The sequence below is a fragment of the Arvicanthis niloticus genome, chromosome 17 (assembly GCF_011762505.2).
Source record: "Arvicanthis niloticus isolate mArvNil1 chromosome 17, mArvNil1.pat.X, whole genome shotgun sequence".
Taxonomy (NCBI): domain Eukaryota; kingdom Metazoa; phylum Chordata; class Mammalia; order Rodentia; family Muridae; genus Arvicanthis; species Arvicanthis niloticus.
The window spans coordinates 17031963-17054770 of NC_047674.1; the positions used below are offsets into that span (position 1 = coordinate 17031963).

The window sequence follows — 22808 nt, forward strand, 5'->3', positions numbered from 1 at the left end:
AAAAAAAAAAAACCATCTCAGTGTCAAAGACAGACACTACCTCAGAGTAAAGAGATGGAAAACAATTTTCCAAGCAAATGGTCCCAAGAAACAAGTTGCTGTAGCCATTCTAATATTTAATAAAATCAACTTTCAACCAAAAGTCATCAAAAAGGATAAGGAAGGACACTTCATATTCATCAAAGGAAAAAAATCTACCAAGAAGAACTCTCATTTCTGACCATCTATGCTCCAAATGCAAGGACACCCACATTCATAAAAGAAACTTTACTAAAGCTCAAAGCACACATTGCACCTCACACAATAATAGTGGGAGACGTCAACACCCCCACTCTCATCAATGGACAGATGACGGAAACACAAACTAAACAGAGATACAGTGAAACTAACAGAAGTTATGAACCAAATGGACTTAACAGATATCTATAGAACATTTCATCCTAAAACAAAAGACTATACCTTCTTCTTCTCAGCACCTCATTGTACCTTCTCTGAAACTGACCATATAATCAGTCACAAAACAGGCCTCAACAGATACAAGAAGACTGAAATAATCCCATGCATCCTATCAGATCACCCTGGACTAAGGCTGGTCTTCAATAGCAACAAAAACAACAGAAAGCCCACATACGCATGGAAGCTGAACAATGCCCCACACAATGATAACTTGGTCAAGGAAGAAAAGAAAGAAAGAGAGAGAGACACACAGAGACACACACAGAGAGAGGGGGGGGAATCTTTACAGTGTGCCCAATTACTTTAGTTGATTACAGATTTAATCTAATTGACAATCAAAATTAGCCCCAGACTCCATGAATTTTTTTTCCTTGCAGGTTACTATGTCTGTTAATACTGACAATCTTCAGATCTTGTTTATGTATCCACTTCTTTCTTTATTGTTACTTGCATATCTGTATTTGTTGATGCTCTGTTTACAATTGCAAAAAAAAAATACTAGAATCTGCCTAGATGCCTATCAATTGGTAATGGAAGTATGGTACAAATACACGATATAGGTTTATCCTGTCATAAAGAAAAATAAAAATTTCAGAAAAACATAAAAAAGAGAAAATTCCAGAGGGTGTTGGATAGATTGCACATGGCTTCAAAGAAGAAAATTAGACAGGATTTTAAAGTTTCACAGGACTGACTGGTACCCCATAGACATACTTCTGGGGGTCCACTTTAGTTGCTGAGGATCAATAAGCAGATAGCTTTAAAAACAGCCTTCTGGAAGACCTATTCATCAGCAAAATAGAGGTTCTAGATTTTCAGTCATCCAAGTACTTACCAAACCACTCTCTGGTCCCAACCCTAGGCACCTGGTGAGGTAGCACATAAAAGGGCATCAAACATCTAATGACAATATCCCAGGGAGTTTATGAAAAGTCCAGTTTTCACAAACTAAAGTAGAAATGTTGAGATGCTCTGAACTTTATCATGTAAGATGTGCCTAATTAAACATTTTTTCAGTTGGAAACAAAAAGATTAAATAAATGTATATAGTATATTAACCTATTTACATGTAAATGTATTATAAAATAATTTAAAACTAAGAAAAAAAGAAATGACAATATATTGTGTGTATTCTAATAAAAGTTTTACTTACAAAGCTAAAAGAGAAAAAAGTCCTGACACTGAAGTGCCAATCTTCAGAAATATCATTGTATCCCTTTCCCTTTAATTGGTTGAAAATTTCTCATTCACTCAATACACTAGAATGTGAGAAAAATATTCACCTACAAGAAACCTTTTGATTTTCAGCACAGTATCTATTCAGAGGAGTGGCTCTAACTTGACAGACGTTCCTTGAGCTGTATAGACTTTGGGCCTGGTTAATTCTGGTATGTGATCTTTTGATTTATCTGCAAGGTTTTTGTTTTTGTCTGGTTGGCTTGGTGGTTTGAGGTGGGGTTTCTCTGTGTAGCCCTGGCTGCCCTAGAACTTGCTCTGTAGACCAGGCTATCCTTAAGCACACACAGATCTGCATGCCTCTGCCTCCTGAGTGCTGGGGTTGAAGCCGTGCACCATCACTGCCTGGCATATTTGCAAGTATTTTTGAATAATAAAGTTTACTTAATTTTTTAAAGTCAGGTATATCACAGATTTTTTTGTGCATTTTGGGGTATTACTTATTATTTATGTGTGTTTTGCTTCTGTGCATGTATGTGCACCACATGCATGTAGTACCCATGGAGATCAGAAGAAATCTGTGGGCCTGGAATTACTTTATAGCTATAATGTGGTTGTTGAAATTTAACCATAGGTCTTTTGAAAAGTAAGTGATATTCTCAACCACTGAATCAAATGTTCAGCTCCATGAATTATTTTAAATGATCATGAGGATGAGGACAGTTTGTTATTATTTCAATGATTTTAAATATTAAGCAAATTTAAATTGTGAAATCTAGGCAGATACCAGGAGGGAGGAATTGAAGCAGAAGCCAAAGATGAATGCTGTTAACTGGCTTGATCCTCGTGGCTTGCTCAGCCTGCTTTCTTATACAATTCAGAACCACCTGCCCAGGGCTGGCACTGCCTCCCAGAGCCTGGGCCCTGCCTGACCAGTCACGAATGAAGAAATGCAGCACAGGGAGAATTAGAGCTGAGGCAATCCAGAGGCTGCCACTCTGCACTCTTCTAATTTGGAGAAAAGAGAACTTGTAGGAGCTCCAGAGGAGGGTGTGTCCTCACACTCACTAAGAAAGTCCCATCATCACCTCAGTGGATGCCCACAAGAACAGGTTTCCTCACCAGGCTATGACCCTGGGCATTTGTTTCTTCCTCCTCTCATCTCCCATCCAAAGCCATGTCATTGGGTGGCACTGGCTCTCAGGCATCAATCATTAAAAGATAAATCTACCCTTGGTGCCTGCTCAATCCTGCCTCACACAAACACATTACTGATCTTGTTGTTTCTCTCCTAGAAAACTGTGACAGAACGCTCTCCTTAGAAGACATCATAGTTCATATCTGGCTTTCCTCCATTTAAAAACCAAGGCTGTCTACACCCATCTCATTCTGGACCTCATTCTCTGCTGGCCACATTCTAACAGGTTGGCCTGACACCTAACAGAGCTCTGAGCACTGCTTTGTGTTTGGATTTACACTGTAACATTTCTGACTGTAACCCTATTGAAAGACTCGCTCAAGTCTCCCTCCCCACCCACAAGGAGCACTCGCTATCCTATCAGATGAGAAACATTGCTGAGTCAGCTTGCCCCAGACAAGGAGGAGGAATTGTGGCTCTGCAGGGGTTCATTTACCTGGGTGTCTCTGTAATGATCAGGAACAGTTTTTGAAGCTGCTGGTTGTTGTTCAGTATGGGACTATAGGAAGATATTTCACACTCAAACTGAGATGACTGTATTATAAAGCAAGGTCTACTGAGAGTTCTGCTTAACAGCCATGGATGAGAATCACCAAAACCCAAAGCACTCTCAGTCCAGACCAGGTTAAGCAATGATGTAAAGTAGGCTTAATTAGCCCCATGCTTTGGACTGGCCTGGGATATGGCTCAGCCAAAAGTTCCATTCTCCTGAATCCTGGAGTTGCAGACTTCTGTATTCATCCTGGACTCTGAGTGTTCCTGGTAAACATTGCAAACTAGAAGCATGCAGCTACAGATACTCCAGTACTTTAATGTACTAATGACTAGTAGAAGAAAGGGGTTGATATTTGGAAGGATCAGAGATGTAAGAAATGAAAATAAAGTTCTTAAAGAATGGACATACACGGCCTGAACCATGAGTTGGGCAAACACAGCAACAGAGACCTGACAGAGTAACACCTTGCTGGGATGTGCACATGACCAGTACTGAGTCACAGGGATAAATAAATAGGACCTGTGAAAACCATATAGGAGGAACTTGGGTTCATTGCCCAATCAGAGACATGTGCAATAGATCCAGGAAAGAGTTCACATGGGAGGCAGATAACTTTTTAAAATATGCCACACCTTTAAAAAGTGTCTTCAGGGGCTGGAGAGATGGCTCAGCAGTTGAGAGCACAGACTGCTCTTCCAGAGGTCCTGGGTTCAATTCCCAGCAACCACATGGTGGCTCACAACCATCTGCAATGGAAATCTGATGCCCTCTTCTGGTGTGTCTAAAGACAGACAGCTACAGTGTACTCACATACATTAAATAAATAAATAAATAAATAAATAAATAAATAATTCTTTTTAGGATTTTTGAAAGGCACCAAGCAACTGTACTTGTGTTCTTCCTTGGTGTAAGGAATGGGGTGTGAACTGAACTCTGAAGCCAAGAGCAGAGTCTGGTGGCTCCCTCACATCCCCCATGCTCAGCCAGTGGCTGCTCTCCATGGGGAACATCAGCACCTGTCTACCTTCAGCCCAGGGCAGGGCATCCAGCAAGAACAGGGACCTTGTGTGCCCTCACATGTGGACCACGAGTCCTGTGGCCATCTTTCCAGAAGCCCTGAGCAGTTAACTTTCCTCACCAGGTTGTGTGCTCCCTACATTAGGCTAGCTGGTCCTTGTTATTCTGTGGGATCTTCTTTTTCCCACCAGTTATCCCCCTGGCTTCACCCTCTAACACTAGATAGGAGAGAAAGAATGATAGAGGGGAGAGAGTTAGAGATCCCTGAATCGAATTTCTTTCATGTGGTACAACTACTAACAAGCCACAACCAACCCCCCTGAACAACCAACAATACCCCTGACTAGCAGTACCCTACTATTTATATGTTCTCTGAAAAGTTCCCAGAATTCCAAATGTCACACAATCACAGAAACTGTCAGCAGCTGGCAAAAACAGGCCTTTGGTAGAGCACGAGGCAAATCACAGTCAGCTGCTGTGGACAGTCCTCAGCAGCCACATATCTCTACACCTGGGATTAAAACAAAAACATATTCTTATATTTCTGTTTTTAAAGTAATCAAAATTCCAGAATTGCCACTACACATTAGTTCCTTCATCTTACCACCAGGTCACCTGACAAAGTGGATTGACACAGGACAGCACGTCATTGTCCTGAAGTTAATCAACACAGAATAAATCCCCCCCCCCCGCCCTTCACCACTGTCCTGTTTTGCATCCTCATCTTCAAAGACTCTGACCTTCTCACTTCCTTCCTAGAACAATTCCCATGAGCCACTGCTCCCACTAAGGGCACAATTCACATCTTTTCTTCCAATCCCTGAGAAAGACAATGGGAATCCATTTCATTTTATGGCTTCCACCCCTATCCTCCATATCTAACAAGTTGCAGTTGAGCTCTGAACAGTGCCTGATGCCTTGGTCCCCTGTGCAATCACTGGGTGTCATCCCAGAGTTTTGATTTGAAGTGTGCCATAAAAAAACAGCTCTTTTGTTGAAAGCCCCACCTGGATGCACTATTGATGAAGGAGCTGACTCTCCACAGATACATTTATACTTGCCTGTCCTTTAAGGAATAGCCACTCCCTGATAGCCTCTCTGCCATGATGTTTCTCCTTTGCCAAAGGCCTAAAGAACATAGAACCAATCTACAATGAACTGGTGCTTCTGAAATCACGAGTCAAACTAAACCTTTCCTGCTTTAACCCATTTCTCTTAGAAACTTGTCACAGCTATGAACTGTCTAATAAAATTTAAATCTCTCTTCCCATTCTCAAGACCTGGCCCATTATAAAACATAGACGTTGACTAAAAACAATGTAACAGAACAAAGAAGCACCATTGTCTTTCTGCCTTGGTTCATACACTGCACCAACAGATAAATCTATAATGTCTGGGCACCCTATTGGCAGGTGCTGGCTGCTCTCATAGATGGGGCTAGCTGGAAGAAACACAAACTCAAGAACCCTTGACATGAATCTACTGAGGGAACTTTTCAGAATTCTATATCTGCTAACAACAAAGAAGCTACATAGTTTGGGGATATCCAGAGGAAAGAAACAAGAACAGGGAGGGGTAAATGAGGACAGCAGAATAAGGGATCTCTACACCGGAGAAGAATAAAAGGCTGTGGGGAACCAGAGGAAAGAAGTGAGGGTGCTGGTTGCTGGAAACATTCCAGAAAACATCTTCACACCAGGGCCAAGAGATGCAACTTGAGTCTCTAAGGCCTGCAAGAGGACTGTGATTCCCAATGGTTCCTGCTGCAGCTTCTTCCTCAGCACGGAGGGAATTACAGAAGGTGGGGTGGCACAGCCCTGCACTGTTCTTAAAAGTCGTGGAGGAGCAGCTAGAGTGGTCAGCCACAAAAGTGAAATGCTGATACATTCTACATAAATGAGCTTTAAGAACATAACAAGAATGTTGACACAAAGGATCACAAATTCTATTTGAAATTTCCATGATAGGCAAGTCCATGGAGATGGGGTTGGGGGATAAAGATTGTCCAGGGTTAGGGTTAAGGGATGTCTTTGGGTTGAATGGGAATTGTCATGACTGTCGACCAATCTGAATATAAAAAGTTATACATAAACTGTCATAGTTTCCTTTGTGACACAACCTCAATTCACCTGAGAAGAGAGTCTCTCCACTGAGAGATCACCTAGGTCAGACTGGTCTATGGGCTGGTCTACGGGAGATTTTCTCCATCCTTGGTTGGTGTGGGGTGCCGAGCTCACTGTGAGCAGAAGTGTTCCCTGGGCAGGTGGGTCCACTGTATGAGAACCTAGTTAGGCCTGAGCCTGACTGAGCAGCAAGCAGCTTCTCCACAAGGGTTCTGCCTGTCCCTTCCTGCTTCAGTTCTTGTCCTGACTCCACTCAAGGATGGGCTGGGACCTGCAAGTGTAAGCTAAAGAAATCCTTCCCTTCTCTAATCTGCTTTTGGTCAGCTTGTTTTATCATAGCAACAGGCAGGAAACAACAACAACCAACAAAATCACTAAAGTGTAATCATTAAACCAGTTTCCTTTTTTAAACTCACTTATAAGAGACAGATTTTTTAAAGATAAACAAAACAATATTAGACATTTAAAGACATTCATCTGACCTGATATTACCTAAATTATTAGCTAAATCTCCAGCACTTTAGACACTGATGTGGAATACCGCGTGGGAGCCTGGACTCCAGCCTTTATAACTGATTAACAGAAACTGACAGCCAAAATGTTTCCTAATCTCCAAGGGAAGAAGGCAAACACTGAGGGAAGCCACACATGACAGGCAGTGTGTGCACTGGATTAAAGGGCATGGTTTAAAAGGTGCACGCTAAGGATGAGCCAGCACTTGTGGGGAGGGGGATGGCGAGGACAGTGTGCTTGCACTCAAACCCAGCCTTTATTTTATTCACAATGACATATCCTTTCTCCCCTCTCCTATTTATTCTCCATTTCTCCATCTCCTTCTCCCTCTCTCCCTCCTTTTCTCTCCTTCTCTTCTCTCCCTCCCTTCTGTCCTCCACTTTCTCCCTCATTCTGCCATTTCCTTTGTTGTTGCTTGTTTTGAGTTTTCCACTATGGCTGTCAATATTCATTTAAAACTGTCCATGCTTCCTTAGCTGTGGACCATGTGACAGCAAAACCCTGGAAGCTAGAACCTCTGAACTTTCTTGGCTGACCTCTGGCTTAGGGCCAAAGGAATAAGCATGCCACAGAACTGGTTGAGGGGGATTCAATCTGGACCTGTCCCCTGAGTCAAGCCTTCACCTCTGTGGACCAAATATTTCTAAGGTTCATTCAAAGATTCTGCAACTGTCACCAGATCACTGAACCAATCATACTTTCTTCTGATGCCAAGCAAGAAACCTGTATTTATCCAGCTTCAAGGACACATATCCTCTTACTCTGAGCCTGGCATTCTCTTGAGTACCACTGTGTCATGTGATCCCATCTTCCCAATGAAAGACAGCTGATGCCAAATACAGGAGGGGGTGCAGCCCACAGGAAGCACATCTGCCAGTGAAGAGAGAATGCAGCCAGAAGGCATGAGTCCACCCACCTGAGACAGCTCTCCCTTCCTCTTGCAGTTGATCCCTCCAATGAAGATCATGTTGGGCATGACTGGCCGCGGGTATTCGAACACAAAATCATACCGTAACAGCCACAGAGAGTTCTGGTGTAAGGCAGGTAGGGACACATCTCTCTTGAGGAGGTCTGAGGCAATGGTTTCATACTTTGAATACAGACAATAATATAGGTAGTTGTCCAAGATGCTAGCAATGAAGTTGGCCAGCCGCTGGGGAAACGTCATGTGGTCTGAGAATTTGGTGTAGAATCTGGGAACATAGGACACGGGACTTGGGCTTTGACCAAGCATGTGCTCCAGAGAGCTTGGGAAACCTCTGAAGAGGTAGACAGAGGGCAGGTTGAGATACTCAGCCAGGATCACACCACAGGGCATGGCCGGGTCTGTGAACAGGGCATCAAACTGGTTCTCCCTGAGGAAGCTGAGGGTGGCAGAGTCCTTCAGGAGGCTCTGGCAGCTGAAAAAGCACAAATCGATGATAACCATGTTGTTCCTGTACTCTTTTAGAGGAGCCATCAGGGGGAAACTGGGAACAAAGTGGTTGTTTCCAAAGGAGCGAAAACGGCTCTGCAGCTCTTCTAGGTCATAGGGAACTGGGAAGCTTTTCCTCCTGTAGTATCTGGATTCTCCCAAAAGCAAGTTGACTTCTGGCACTAGCACCACAATATCATGTCCCCGTTCACTGAGATGTTCCACTATGTCCTTCATGCTAAGCCAGTGGCTTCCATCCTGGGGGACCACCAGCAGCTTGCCACCTAGAACTGAGCCCCAAAGCACTAAGAAGAGAAACCCTGCAGGAAGTCTCTGGGCTGCAGGAAGAAGGCAAGTCATCCTAGGGGAAGGGAAAGCAACAATGAGCACTCCTGAAGTCTTAGGGCTCTAAGCCACTCCCTCTCACTCACCCAGTGATCTCAATAGTCTCCTCTCCCTTGCTCTAAATCACCCCCTGTAATATGAAGGAAGCTAAATTAATATTTAACCATATTAAGCAGGCAGCTGACTTTGTGCAGCGTATCAGCCTTCCTTTGAGAGTCTAGATTCCTTATCTTTTTCTCCACTAATGGGACAATCCCTGCAATGGGTCTGTGCTCCTGTTTAAGCATTACTTTGAGGGAGCTCTGGAGGCCCCAGCAGACCTGGGCCTTGTAAGGTTAGAGAAATGGCTCTCTGTCAATGCATTGACACTTTCCTGCCAACTTTGTTCATAACAAGGTGGAGGCACTAACTTAACAGAGGACATATTTGATGTTCAAAGCAGCACAGAACCCTCCCTCAGAATTCTTTATCCTCACCTTCTGCTATGTGTCTTTGGACCTATGTGGCTCTATCATTAAAGGATGCCAATCTTTTAGGGCAGGACCCATCCTAGTGATCTCACCTTCACTGAGTCCATCTGCAATGACTGTGGGACCAAGCTCAATTTCAAAAGCACTGGCTATTTGACTTCAGTGTAGTTTCTTAGAACACGAAAGTTAGGCCTTAACCCCCACCCATATTCTCAAATGGTTCAAACCTCAGAATGCAGCTATGGCCAGCCTTCTATGTGCAAGAAACTGAGGTGGCTGCCTAAGCAAAGGACATTAGTTGTAACCCTTGTGGCTTTGAAAGAAACTAAATTTAGCTACCTCTGCTCAATCATTCATAAACTCTTGGTCTTAGGATTCCTTCACAGTCATCACATGGCCAAAAATGATGACAAGTTTAGTTTTTAAAACCTAATGGAGAGCTAGGTACGAAGTTTGGTTGGTAAAACTCTTGCTTAGTCAGTAATCTTTGCATTCCAGGAGGTAGAGTCACAAGGATCAGAAGTTCAAGGTTATCCTAGCTACATAGTGAGTTTGAGGATAGCCTGGAGTACATTAGTGTTTGTCCCCAAAACATAAGAAGGTCTGAAAATATGGCTCAGCAATTAAGAACACTGGCTACTCTTCCAAAGGACCAAAGTTCAATTCCCAGCACCCACACAGCAGCTAATGTGTACACCAAGCTCCGGGGGCTCTGCTATCCTCTTCTGACCTCTGTGGACATGTCCATGATGCACATATTTACATATAGGCAAACAACCATACACATACAATTCAAATCAATAAAATCTCAAAACAAAGTTTTAGAAGAGAACTTAAGTGGATTTTATTTGCAGTTCTAGAATCAGGCAGTGCCTCACATGGAGTGAGTGTGCAGTGAGCCAACTAGGAGACAGCCTAGGTCTGACATAAAAGGCCTTCAGAGACCTTCAAAATGTGCCTGTGGGCTGAAGAAGTCAAAGGGACTATTTGAAAATCAAAGCTGACATACCCAAACACACACAGACACTTCCTGGTTAACATTCACAAATAAGAACAAATTCATTTTGCTTACATGTTTCAGGTTGAGAGGATAGAAAACTGTCTAAGAGTTGCTTTGTTCCTCAAGTCCATTAACTGTCTGCCTCCTAAGTAACAGCTGGAAATCCCTAATTTGCTTTACAGTTTGTTCTGTTGCAATGACACATACCCTGAACCTTCCAGAAGAAATTCCACTGTACCCTTGGAAAAAGATGCGCTTGGGAAAAGCAAGTGACAATTTTGGTACTTATATGAGAAATGTGTAGTCGTTTCCCAAAATAGGCACCAAAAAGCTACAGGGCTCCTAGAATGTATTTTGAAACCCCTTGTTTGACATTGGCAGGATGTAAACATTCACACTTAAGGCTGGCCCAAGCCTTTCTTATTGACTCCTGCCATTGATCTCTCAAAAATGACAGAGCTCTGGAGAGCGAGAGCAACAAGGAGCACATATGATCAGCATGTTCCAGAGACAGCAGAGCTCAAGGCTGAGGTGACCAGAGGGCTGCAGCTTTCTAGCTCTCCGGTTGGTGGCTTAAATGAAAAGGGGCCCCATGGGCTCATAGGAAGTGGCACTATTTTAAAAGTTAGGAGGCATGGCCTTGGACAAGATGTGGCCTTGTTGGGGTAGATGTGGCCTTGTTGGAGGAAATGTATCACTGGTGGTGGCTTTTGAGGTTTCGGGTGCTCCAGCCAAGGTCCAGTGTCTCTCCCAGTCCCTGCTTCCTGCCTACTCAGATGTAGAACTTCTTCTGGCTTATTCTCCAGTACCATGTCTGCCTGCATGCTGCCATGCTTCCTGCCATGAATATAATGGACTAAACCTCTCACATGTAAACCAGCCCCAATTATATGTTCTCCTTTCTAAGAGCTCCTGTGGTCATGGTGTCTCTTCAGAGATGCTCCCCCTAGATGATATGTATAATAAACAAGATGTTGAAAGATAGAAAAATCATAAGTTGATCCCCTGAACCCTACTCTTAAAAGCAAAGACATAAAAACCTGTAAGTCAAACACCGTGTTGCCTCAGTCCCAGGAAATTAGCTGACCATTTGAACAGATGGCCCTAACTAAACAAACCTTAAGATTCATGGTGTCAGGATGCTATGGGCCCGAGATTAGCCTGGCCGCGCTTTGAACTAACAGCCCTGAGACAGTTGGTGCCAGGATGCTAAAAGTTTGAGATAAGCCTGACCCCCTTGAACTGGAGCTCATGATATATAGTGTGAAACTACTTCGAAATAGCCAATTATAAAGTGACACACCATGCATCTTAGGAATTTGAGATCAAATGTATCGATGACCTAGTGACCTGTTCCCCCTCCTTCCCCCTTCCCTAACTCCACTCTCAGCCTTCCCCCTTCCCTAACTCCACCCCCACCTGGTTTGTAGATTCACCCTTAAAAGCTGTAAACTTCTTTTGTTCGTGGCTGCGGAATCCCTCAGGCCCCTGCACGGGCTGGAAGGGAGGACAGCCCTGGCTAGCCAGTAAACCTCTTGCGTTTGCATCAAGATGTGTTTCTCGTGAGTGATTTGGGGTGCGTCTGCAGTTCTCCACGGACCGTGAGTTCTTTTTCTAGTGGGCCTTACAATGTCAGCTTTGGTCACCCCCTTCCTTTGAAGTTCTGCTGGTGTCCCATCTGTGACATGGTGAGCTGGTGGTCCAGCAGCCCAACCTGTCGCTCTGGGGCTCCTTCTCTTCTTTGTCATCTTTCTCTCACCTTCTGTGCATTTATTGCCTCTCTCCCAACTACCAGTAGCATGTGCAGGGTAGGGCCAATCAGTGTTCTATTGTCCCACCCTACCATATCCAGTGTTTCTCTCTATTGTGCCTCCAGCACCCAGATCAGTGTCCAGCATACAGGAGGCTCCCAGTTCCAGTTTGTGGGAGAGTGAACTAGCATTGGGGCTGCCTGTCCCCTTTTAGCCTTGTGTTTCATTTTCAATCAAATCGTAAAAGGTCAGTCCAGGAAGGACGAGCACAGAAACCAGCTCCCTTTTGAGGATTTGGTCACTGACTCGTCAACATGTGTATAAGGAAAAAACAATGTTTTCCTTTGCATACTTTCATTGACACAGCACTTGTGTTACCAGGCATATATGAGTCAAGCCTGCCACTTAGCAGAGTTGGCTACAGATCAGAGGCTCCTTTACTCAGCTTCACAGTGGCTCTGCTAGAACCACTCAGAGAACTACAGAACTCAGTCAGAGGTTCATTACAGGACGTAGCACACACAGTGCCACAAGACAGCAGTGTAGAAATGCCAAGGGCATGGGGGAGGGACATGGACGTCCCCGTGCTCTTGGAGCAGCCTATCCTCCACAGCTTCAGCATCCTGGAAGGTCCCAACCCAATCTTTCTGTGCTTTCACATGGGACGCATTATGAAATACAGGGGATGGACTGATTGATTAAATTACCATTGATCAGTAATCAACCCAAACTTCAGCCCCTTTCTCTGCCCTTGCCTCTAATTTCAAAATTGGTTCCAGCTCCCCTCCTTATAAACTTTCCAAAAGTAGCCCGTTAAGCATAAGCTAAAAACAAAAACAAAACCACAGTAAAACAGCTTATTACAAATAAGGAACCAGCACAGTTTTGTTTTTTTTTTTTTCCCTCCTGCCCCTCATAAAATCAACAGGCATTTGTGAAGCTCAGGACAGGAGGTGAAGACAAAGATTCATATCTTTCAAATTCTGTATTGCTCTTTCACAATGCAAAATCTGTTACTTGCCTTTAATACAGTAAGGTTAGAGACCTGGCCTCTAGGTAGCGAGTGATGAGGGCCCTTGAGGAAGAGTAAGAAATCTGGAAGTCGGTTTTCAGTCAGCCACCATCAGCCAGCATCTGAATTCCGGGTTTCCTAACCACCACCAAAGACTGGGGGTTACTTTTGTTCTGTTTGTTAATCCTTGCTGAGGGCGGGCCAGGGAGTGATGGATGTGGAAATCAGGCTGCCCAGGGAGAGGGTGTTCTTTGCATCAAAGAACTGGCTCATCCAGACCTTGTCACGCACAGGCACATTCAGAACAGCTTGCCAGCACTTGCCTGAACCTTGGCCCCCTAGTGAGCTGGGGCTCAGGAAGGCAGGATTGAAGGGGCCAGCCCAAGGGCAAGCCTGGCCCAAGGAACGCAGCCAAGATGAAAGTTTTTTTGTTTGAGGCTTACAAAGACTCCACTCACTCCAAGCTGGGGTGAGGCATCCTGGAGGGGAGGGAGGGGGGTGGGATTGTTCGGTTTTGTTTTACTTTCAATTGATTCTTTGTGAGTTTCATATTGTGCTCCCCAGACCCACCCATCTCCCCTCATTATCTGCCCTTTGCCTTTAACACACAAACAAGCAAACAAAACAACAAAAAGCATAGAATATATCTCATCATGGAAGCCGTCACAGTATGTCCCTCTGTCCACACATCTGCACATGCAAATGTTCATTGCAATAAAGCATTGGCTTGGTTTGAGATCTCTGGCTTCTGTGGTATTATCAGGTTTTTTTTTTTTTTTCCTCAGAATGAAAATAGACAAGAGAGGTGCTGCCATACCGGCTCACACCAATGAGAAACCACTCCTCAGGGGTTCACAAAGGAAGCACATTGCACCTCTGTCCTTGCTGAGCAACTGAGCAAGACTTCTTCCACAAAAGCTCTCTGGAGAAAGTCTTTAAGCAAGCTGGCATGGACTGGAGGAAGCAAGAGGAACTGTATCCTTGGATTCTTAATGACAGACACACATCTTGCCAAGGCCTGAGGTCTGGGTCCTTCCTGGCAGTCTTGCTAGGAAAATCATCAGGTTCATCTGGGTACTGGAAGGGGCAAGGCTTATTATTCTTTCTAGCAGGCCCACAGGATCATAGGCTGAAATTAGGAAGAGGGCAGAAGAGGAAGGCAAGGATCTGTCATAGCATCACCAGAGGGGTGACTTGCAAGCTTTGTTGATGAGATTTAACTTTACTGTTTCTTAGACTGATGTGTGTGTGTGTGTGTGTGTGTGTGTGTGTGTGTGTGTGTGTGTGTACATGTGACACACAGACACAGGGATGTGCAGGTGTCAGGACTGTTTCAGTACTGAGCACCAGAAAAGTGAATGTACCATGTCAGTTACTCCTAAGTTTGATCCCTAAAGAATTGCCCAAGAGGCCAAGTCTTGCCCAGGGAAATGTTACAGGCTTAGGATGTCTTGCATCACATTTCTCCTGCCTGTAGAGGGAAAGGTCAGCTTTCACCTAGGGATTTCTGAAGAACAACAAATTGGGTTTGGGGCACATGCAAGTGGAGTGAACAGATAATGAGCAGATGCCGCCCCCCAAAGTAAATGAAGGACAGCTGGCATTTGGAGTAGGAAGGAGGTCTGGAAGTTTATGGGAGACAATTTCATGGAAAGGTCAGCCATGTAGAGGAATTCCCTTCTCAGAAACTCACCCTTCCAAATCCTTCAGATACCTGAGCCCATGAATAAGAGGCCTAGGACCTACAAGATGACAGAAGACCTACAAAACAATTTGAGACAAAAAATGAATCCAGAACACAAAAATGGCAAAATCAAATTGATGAACTGCCCTGGTTTTATTTCTGCTGCTGTGGTGAAATACTCTGGTAAACAGAAGCACAGGGGACACGGGGTTAGTTTCACTTGCAAGTCTGGGTTCTAGTCTATCACTATGGAGAAGTCGAGATGGCAAGAACCTGATGCAGCAGGCAGAAGATCCTCAAGCAAACACAGAGAAAAATGAACGTGCAAATGCTTAGTACTTAGCTAGCTTTCTCTACTTGTATGTGGTCCAGGGACCCAAAGCAGGGAATGGTGCTTCTCGCTCTCAGGTGGGATCTCTCCACATCATTTGTAGCAAGCAGGATAATCTGTCATAGGCCAACCCAGTATAGATAATCTGGGTGAATCTGGGTTGTATCAAGTTGTTGATTTGAAATTAACAGTCATTTTAATGTTTTAACACATATCTGTATGATTGTAGCCACAAAACAATATACTCAACTCAATTCATAAAGTTACACAAACAGTCCATGCAAAGTTAGAACCTGAGTTTGGACCTCCAACATCTACATAAAAATTCAAGTGTGGGAAGCCCTGAGTGAGTGTACTGCCTGGTGAATGAGTATTTTGACATGAGCATGACCTGCCAAGGATTCTGAGAACAATTGTCCATGATAAATTGTCAAAGCCATTATCCACATGGGCCAGCTGAGAAGCAGAGAACCTCAAGAAATTCCAGCACTGTTGTATGTGTGTCTGTCCTGTCTTCATTCTCTCATCACCAGGCTGCTGGTACCCAGGCCTCTCAGGAAGCAGCATGTAAGCAGCACCAAGCCTGTACCTGCATTCCCAGTGGAATGCTGGGGAGGCAGAGAAAGAAGAGTCCTGGTGCTCAGTGCCCAGCCAGTCTAGAGAAGTAGGTAAGTAGAGCTGCAGTGAGAAGAGACAGTGACTGAAGAAAGTAAGAGGGAGTGCAATAGAGGAAGACATGTGATGTCATCTTCCATGCTCACACACACACAGGCATGAGCACACACATACATATGCACATGCTCGCTCTCGTTCTCTCTCACTCTCTCTCTCTCAGACACACACACACACACACACACACACACACACACACACAATTATACATAAACTTTGTCCCCAGAACTGTTTCCTTCTTATCAGACACAAGATCCAGGCTACAATTCCTGTTCTCCAGCAACATAAAACCCATGTGGGTTTCCAAGAGAGATAACCTTCTCACCTGAAACAGGGTTGAAGGAATACATACATCCAGAGGTCACTCAATGAAACTTTACCATAGTACATACACCGTGTGCATGCTCTTAGTCAAAGGGCTACCTCTGAGATCTGAACATCCTTAGTGACATTGTCTTGCTTCTTATTTATGCATAAATAACCTTCCACATATAAAGGACCTTTCCCACATATAAATCCTTTAGCAGATACATAAAACCATATATAAATATAAAACAACCCTGATCTGTAAAACCATGGTTCAATAATCCAGATTATATAGGTATATAGATATAAAATCATTTACAGCTTTAATATCCGTAAAGTTTGAAGAGGTGCAATGAGCTTCTGTAATATCACTATTGCTCAGCGTTCCTGGTCCCACCCTGGGAAGGAGGGAAAGGGTGCACTCATGGCCTGGGTAGTGCTGGCACTGTATGCATGGGGAGTAAAGGGGAGAAGAAGAATATCTCTGAGCTAGCTGACTCACGCTCCTAAGGTGCTGCCCCTGCAGTTCCCTCACATGACCTCCACAGGATGGAGAGACTCACCTCATGGTTTACAGTTTGTTTAAATTGTGCAATCCCTGTGTGCCCGTTGCCCTTAGGGGCCAGAGGAAGGGCATCAGCTCCTCTAGGAATTCGTCTGCAGAAGATGAGCAGCTGTGTGGGTGCAGAGAATTACACCAGATCCTCTAGAACAGCACTTACCCCTGAGCCTTCCCACCTGCCCCCATTCCTCACTTAGACACAGATAAATCTGCCTCCTCTACCTTGTAGAAGGAACGTTAGTTCACGTTGTGTAAGAAGTCCCTTTTTTACATGAAAATACGCCAGTTTGTGAGAAAATGTGGCCCAGTTACAAGGTCTGCTGGACCCTGTAAGTGGCCAGAACCATAGTCAGCAAAGCACAACCCATCCCTAGCCAAAGTATACACTGAGATAAGACACCAGCGATTAGGTACAATGTACTCGCCAAGAATGTTAGGCTCAAAACCAACAGGGGGTGGAGTCAGCCTCTCCCAGGCATGAGTCCTTTATTGGCTGTCCAATGCAAAGTGGTCAGCCCTGATACCAAATACACAAAACAAAAACACACTCAACAGCTTGTATCTGCATTTTTGTGAAACACACATATATATGTAACAATAATTATCAAACAAGAGGCTAAAAGTTTGAGAGTAGAAAAACACACGTGGGGTTGGAGAGAGGATGGGAGGAAAGTCACGATGTAATTCTATTTTGTCTTAAAGTGTAAAAAAAAAATGATAAAAAATGTGATCGCCTATACAGGAATTTAAATATGAATACAACATGAGTGATGAAAACATTGAGATATTTGAGATTCAGAAAAAACAAAACATATTAAAAACTAAAATTTTTTTTAAAAAGCAAAGCAAAGGGGAAAGTTAACCAGTTTGAACTCCCACAAATAAAAATTATGTACATTAAAAGAAAAGCAGCCAGAAAAGAATCAACAACAAACAAACAAATAACAACAACAAAAAAACATAAGAACCATGCACCACATGCATGAACATCTGAGTGCTAATATCCCCGAATGGAGACAGGGTCATTGCTAACTATGGTTAAAGACCTGAGTGCATCATTTCCCACGGAGGAAATGCAAACAGCCCAACTGGTTAAGGAACCAGATCCAGAGCCAGAAGCAGCTGCACAGAAACAGGTAGAGTACAGGACGAGCAAAGGGAAGCTTCATTTCTTACTGTGCCTCCCACTCTTCTGCCTAAAACAGTGCAGGCTGGTAATTATAAACAAAATGTCAGTGGTACACACACATCCACAAGCAAGACACTTATCACCACACAACTGCACGATTAAGTGAGAATGGTCAAAAGAATTAGATCAAAAGAACTGACAAAGAAAAATGTAAATGACAAACCACTGTTGAGTAAGGAGTAACTTCTTCATCCAAAGCCAACCTCTTCATGAGTTAAAGGAAAGATGATGTACCTTGGAAAGTGGCTTTCCCTGGTGGCAGTTGATTCCTCCAACATGGATCACGTTGGGCATCACAGGTCTGGGGAACTCCAAGGTGAAGTCAGTTCGTAACAACCAAATGGACACTGAGCTGAAGAGGTCATGCATAGTCACTGGGGTCTGCAGAACCTCAGAGGCAATTTCTGTGGCACTTTTGAAAAATTTATGACAAAATGCATGCTCCCCCATGTAGGAGAGGAAGTTCCACACTCTTTCCTTGAAAGTCATGGTGTCTGAGAGTTTCAAAAGACCTCTGGGGACATAAGAAGGAGGGCTGGGGCACTGGCTGCCACCTTCAAGATAATGACAAAATATTCCCCTGCTGAAGACCACGGAGGGAAGAGAAAAGTACTTGGCAACAGTTAATCCACACACATCAAAAGGATCCAGGAACACAGCATCAAATGAAGTCTGCTTCAGGTACTCCACTAACTTCTTGTCCTCAAACAAACTCCTACAGTGAGAAAACAGTAATTCGAAGAAATTTTTGGCTGGAGTACTTAGGAGGGGAAGTGCACCTCCCTCGGGTTGACTTTTCCATTGTGCGTCCATAAAAAACTTGAACTCCCCGTTAAAATCCTCTTGAGTATGAGAAACTGAATACGTTTTCACTGTGAAATTCAGTGGTCTTCCCAGCTGCCAACTCACCTCTGGAACAACGACCACCACCTCATGGCCTTTGTGAATGAGTTTCTCCACAACCAACTGCATGGTGAGCCAGTGGCTCCCATCCATGGGCACCACCAGCAGCCTGCCTGCCTGGACCAAGCCAGAGGCCAGCAGCAGGCACACACAGAGAGGAAGGGAGACTGGAAAGTCTGCAGGAGCCATGGGAGAAGTGCAACCTAAGGCAATCCAGCTGCTGAGACTCTGTGCTCCTCACACTGAAGAGGAAGTGTGAACTTAAGAAATATCCACCCCCTCAGGAGGGCGTGTACGCACACAGCAGTTCAGGACAATGATTTACTTAGGAGAACACTAACAAATGAACAAGCATATTTGATTTAAAAACATGTTTGTTTCCCTGAGATGAAGGGCTTGTGATCTTTGTCTTGGGCAGAATCACACAACCTGAGCTTAGAAATAGTTACAAGGGAATATACTAGACCTCAAGGAGTCCAAATATTTTACCAAAGAAAGCAAGTTTCAAAGGAGCTTACATTTTTAGAACTGGTCTCAAAGCAAAATCTGGACTTTTTTTTTTTTTTTTTTTTTTTTTATGTGACCAGACTGACTCTGTTCCAAAAGGATTTGTTGCTTCTGCTTTCAAGCCTCAAGGGGGAGTTCCTGAGCCTGTCCTTCCCAGAGACAGTGAATCAACTCTGCCAGATGAGCAACACTGCTGGTCTCTGTGCACGTGCAGTGAGATTCTTGTTCCTTTTCCAAACACTCTGTCTTCTAACTTGCTGACACGAGATCAACAACCATCTCCATGGACCACTCCAGGGACTTAAAGGAAGCTGACCATCAACCTCCTTACAACATCCCCTCTGATGCTCCTGAAGCCATAGGCAGACATACTCTATGGAGAACAGAGATCTCTGCTGTGATGCCCCTCAGTTCCTGGAGAAACTTCTCCACAGAGCTGTGGCTCTGTCTCTCATGGCCTTCCAGCATCTGTGGGTGTGTTTCCACCTTGTGGCTACTTTGAATAGTGCTGCCATCAGCACCACATGCAGGTTCTTCTTAGGAATTGATCTCAAGTCCTTCAACTAGGATAAAGGCTGCTAGTTCATGAGGAAATTCCAGTGTTCACTGCTAACAAACTATCAGAAAGCTCTACACAGGGCGGTATCATTTTGATTTTCCACCAGACTTGCATTATTGTCTGGTCTCCACAACCACTCTGAAGGTATTCTTACTTTTCCTATTTTTAGTGTACTCTTCCTGGTGCTGTGAATGGCATCTTGTCCATTTTGTGGTTTCTGCTTGCATTTTTGTGACCACTCCCATATCTCACCTGATCTTGCTAGGACAAGAGAGCAACACTTCAATTTGAAAGTCCTAACTCAGAAATAACACTGTCTCCCTTCCCCATCAATTTATCGAAAATCTCTCATTCACCCAATACACTAGAATGTGAGAAAAATACTCATCTACAAGAAAGCCTTTGACTTTCAGCACAGCATCTATTCAGAGGAGTGGCTCTAACTCGACAGATGTTCCTTGGGCTGTATAGACTTTGGGTCAGGTTAATTTTGATATGCGATGTTTTGATTTATCTGCAAGGTTTCTGTTTTGGTTTTGATTTTTGGTTTGCGATTTTTGTTTCTTATTTGTTCGTTTATTTTACTTGTTTGGGACAGGGTTTCTCTGTGTAGCCTTGTCTGTCCTGGAACTCACTCTGTAGACTACACTGATGTTGAACTCAGAGATCCCCCAGCCTCAGCCTCGTGAGTGCTGGGATGAAAGGCATGCACCACCATCCTTGGCATACTTACAAAGATTTGTAAATAATAACCTTTATTTAATTTTTTTAAACTTGGGTATATCACTGATTATTTTGTATATTTTTAAGTTATTATTTATTGTTTATGTGTTGTGCATTTTGCCTCCATGTATGTATGTGCACCATCTTCATGTGGTGCCCATGGAGATCAGAAGAAATCTGGGGGTGTGGAGTTACTTTACAAACTGTGATGTGGAGGCTGGGAATTAAATCTGGGTTCTTCTGAGAAGCAGGTGATATTCTCAACCACTGAATCAAATCTCTGGCCCCATGAATTATTTCAAGTGATCATGAGGATAAGCAAAGTTTGTTGTTATCCCAATTATCTTAATATTAAGCATATTTTTAATTCTGATAAGTTTTGAAAACTATGTTGTCAATGAATGCATGTGTTTTACTTGGTAAAGTGCTATATACATTCTACACAAATAAATCCAAGTATGCATCTTAATATTCTGCTCTGTTATTGTTTTACAGATAAACAGTCTTTTAAAATGCTGAATAAGGCAGAGTGAGAATGAAAATGCACAGGTCTGCTGTTAGAAAACACATCCAGAGAGAGAAAAGCAGTGTTGGTTCTAAATTCACTTGAATCCTAAATTAAACAACTTAAAGCAGCAGGTCATTCCAAAGTCTTTAAAGCTGTCTTAGCTAGGGTTTCTGCTGTGACAAAAGACCATGACCAAAAGCAACTTAGGAAGGAAAGGATGACTTTAGCTTTCCACTCTCAGGGCACAATACCTCTGTAAAGGACTGCAGGGTGGGAAATCCAGGCAGGAACCTGGAGGCAGAAACTGAAGCAGAAGCCAAGGGTGAATGCTTTTGACTGGCTTGATCCTCATGGCTTGTTCAGACTGCTCCCTTATACAATCCAGAACCACACCTCCCATGGCCTGAGCCCTGTCTTCCCTGGCCTGGGCCCTGCCTTCCCTGCCCTGAGCCCTGCCTGAGGAATCACTAATGAAGAAAATGCAGGCTTGCCTACAGGCCAGTCTTAGGGAAGTAGTTTCTCAGTTGTGGTTTCCTTTTCTCAGATAACTCCAACTGGTATCAAGTTGATACAACCAACCAGTACAGGGGCACATAGTCCAGTTCCAGGGTATCCCATGCCTTCTTCTGACTTCTGTGTGTACCACATGCACATGGTATACATACAGCAAAGCAAACCTTACACATAAAAATCAAAAGGTAAACAGCTAAGAAAAAGGTACAGCACATATTTGAAGGGCTAAGTGTTAATGTTCCTGAACTCCATATGCTGGTAGCAATTGGACAGATTGGTACAAGGATACCAATGTGTAATTCACCAAGGAGGAAGTACACAAATGTCCCAACTACCTACTGAAACAGCTAGTAAACACAGAAGCATCCACACAAAATGTATCATCACCAAAGTTCACAAAACTTTACAAGTTGGACCACATGCAGAGAAGCAGGGGGCACCACGGGAAACTCTCACACAGTGACCAAGTGGTGAGCTGCTCAAAGTTTGGAAAGCAATTAGCCAGATGCACTAAAATGTGCTGTGTGCATACCTAGCCCCAGCCACTCTACCTCTGAGGCTCTGTACTGCTGAGAAAATAGCAGGATTAGGAAAGGCTCTGTGTTTAAGAAAGATCTTAAGAACCAGGGATGGTGGTGTCTGCCCTTAGTTTCAGCACTCTGAAGCAGAGGCAAGCAGATGTCCTAACTTGAAAGAAAACAAAGAAAGAAAGAAAGGAAGGAAGGAAGGAGAGAAAGAAAAAAAAAAAGAAAGAAAGAAAGAAAGAACGAACGAAAGGAAGGAAGGAAGGAAGGAGAGAAAGAAAGAAAGAACGAACAGTGGGAGGGAGCGAGGGGGGGAGGAAGGGAGGGAAGAAAGAAGAAAACCAACAAACAAAGGGAAAAGAAAAGAAGAAAGACAGAAAGATAGACAAGACTAAGGATAACGATTGGTACAGTCTGGGATATTAAATATGTATTCACATGTGTGGATTAGAAACACAAAGGCACCCCTTGCCTAGGCCTTATGGCTGGAGCAGACACCCAGTTGGTCTGCTCCTGTGTGGACACCATATCCCTAGACATCCTAGAGAGGCCACTGAACTCAGAGCAGCAGGTAAGAACATTCACCCACTGTCCTATGCCCCAGAGCTACAACTTGAAGCAGGGAGCACTCAGGACCCACCAGAGACCCAAACCCTGCCCTTGCAGAGCACCACTCCCCTTGTGCCCCTCGCCTGGGCCTTGTGGCGGGGGCAGACACCCAGCTGATCTGCTCCTGTGAAGACACCTTATCCTGAGACATCCTAGAGGAGACACTGCACTCAGAGCAGCTGGAGCTCAGGATCACTGGATCACAGGATCACAGGATCACAGAGACATCTGGACCCTGAGGAGTTCA

The 22808-nt window shown here is 44.0% G+C and overlaps 3 protein-coding genes across 5 annotated transcripts in view; all 3 read right to left on the reverse strand.

Moving 5' to 3' along the window:
* Positions 1-22808, reverse strand: part of LOC117722735 (UDP-glucuronosyltransferase 1A3) — a 134726-nt gene that overhangs the window by 70330 nt on the left and 41588 nt on the right. The window contains exon 1 of one of the 2 annotated variants that reach the window (XM_034522010.2): positions 17950-18822. The exons of the other annotated variant lie outside the window; for it this stretch is intronic. Coding sequence (XP_034377901.1) covers positions 17950-18807 — 858 coding nt within the window. The 5' untranslated portion in view covers positions 18808-18822. Of the gene's footprint in view, positions 1-17949; positions 18823-22808 lie in introns of those variants that run through there. 2 annotated transcript variants of the gene reach the window in all.
* LOC117722698 (UDP-glucuronosyltransferase 1A6-like) lies at positions 7722-18088 on the reverse strand. Of its 2 annotated transcripts, none has more exons than XM_076914849.1 (2): positions 17950-18088; positions 7722-8754 (listed from the first exon to the last, which is right to left on the reverse strand). In XM_076914849.1, the coding sequence occupies exons 1-2, from the start codon at positions 17991-17993 to the stop codon at positions 7737-7739; spliced, it is 1062 nt and encodes a 353-aa protein (XP_076770964.1). In that variant the 5' UTR covers positions 17994-18088; the 3' UTR covers positions 7722-7736. The 2 variants fall into 2 exon arrangements, with proteins under 2 accessions (XP_076770964.1, XP_034377851.2); XM_034521960.2 differs by lacking the exon at positions 17950-18088 and adding an exon at positions 12981-13147.
* The window catches only part of LOC117722699 (UDP-glucuronosyltransferase 1A9-like), a 29267-nt gene continuing 24721 nt past the window's right edge, over positions 18263-22808 (reverse strand). Inside the window, exon 2 of the mRNA XM_034521962.2 lies at positions 18263-18430. Coding sequence (XP_034377853.2) covers positions 18419-18430 — 12 coding nt within the window. The 3' untranslated portion in view covers positions 18263-18418. The remainder of the gene's footprint in view (positions 18431-22808) is intronic.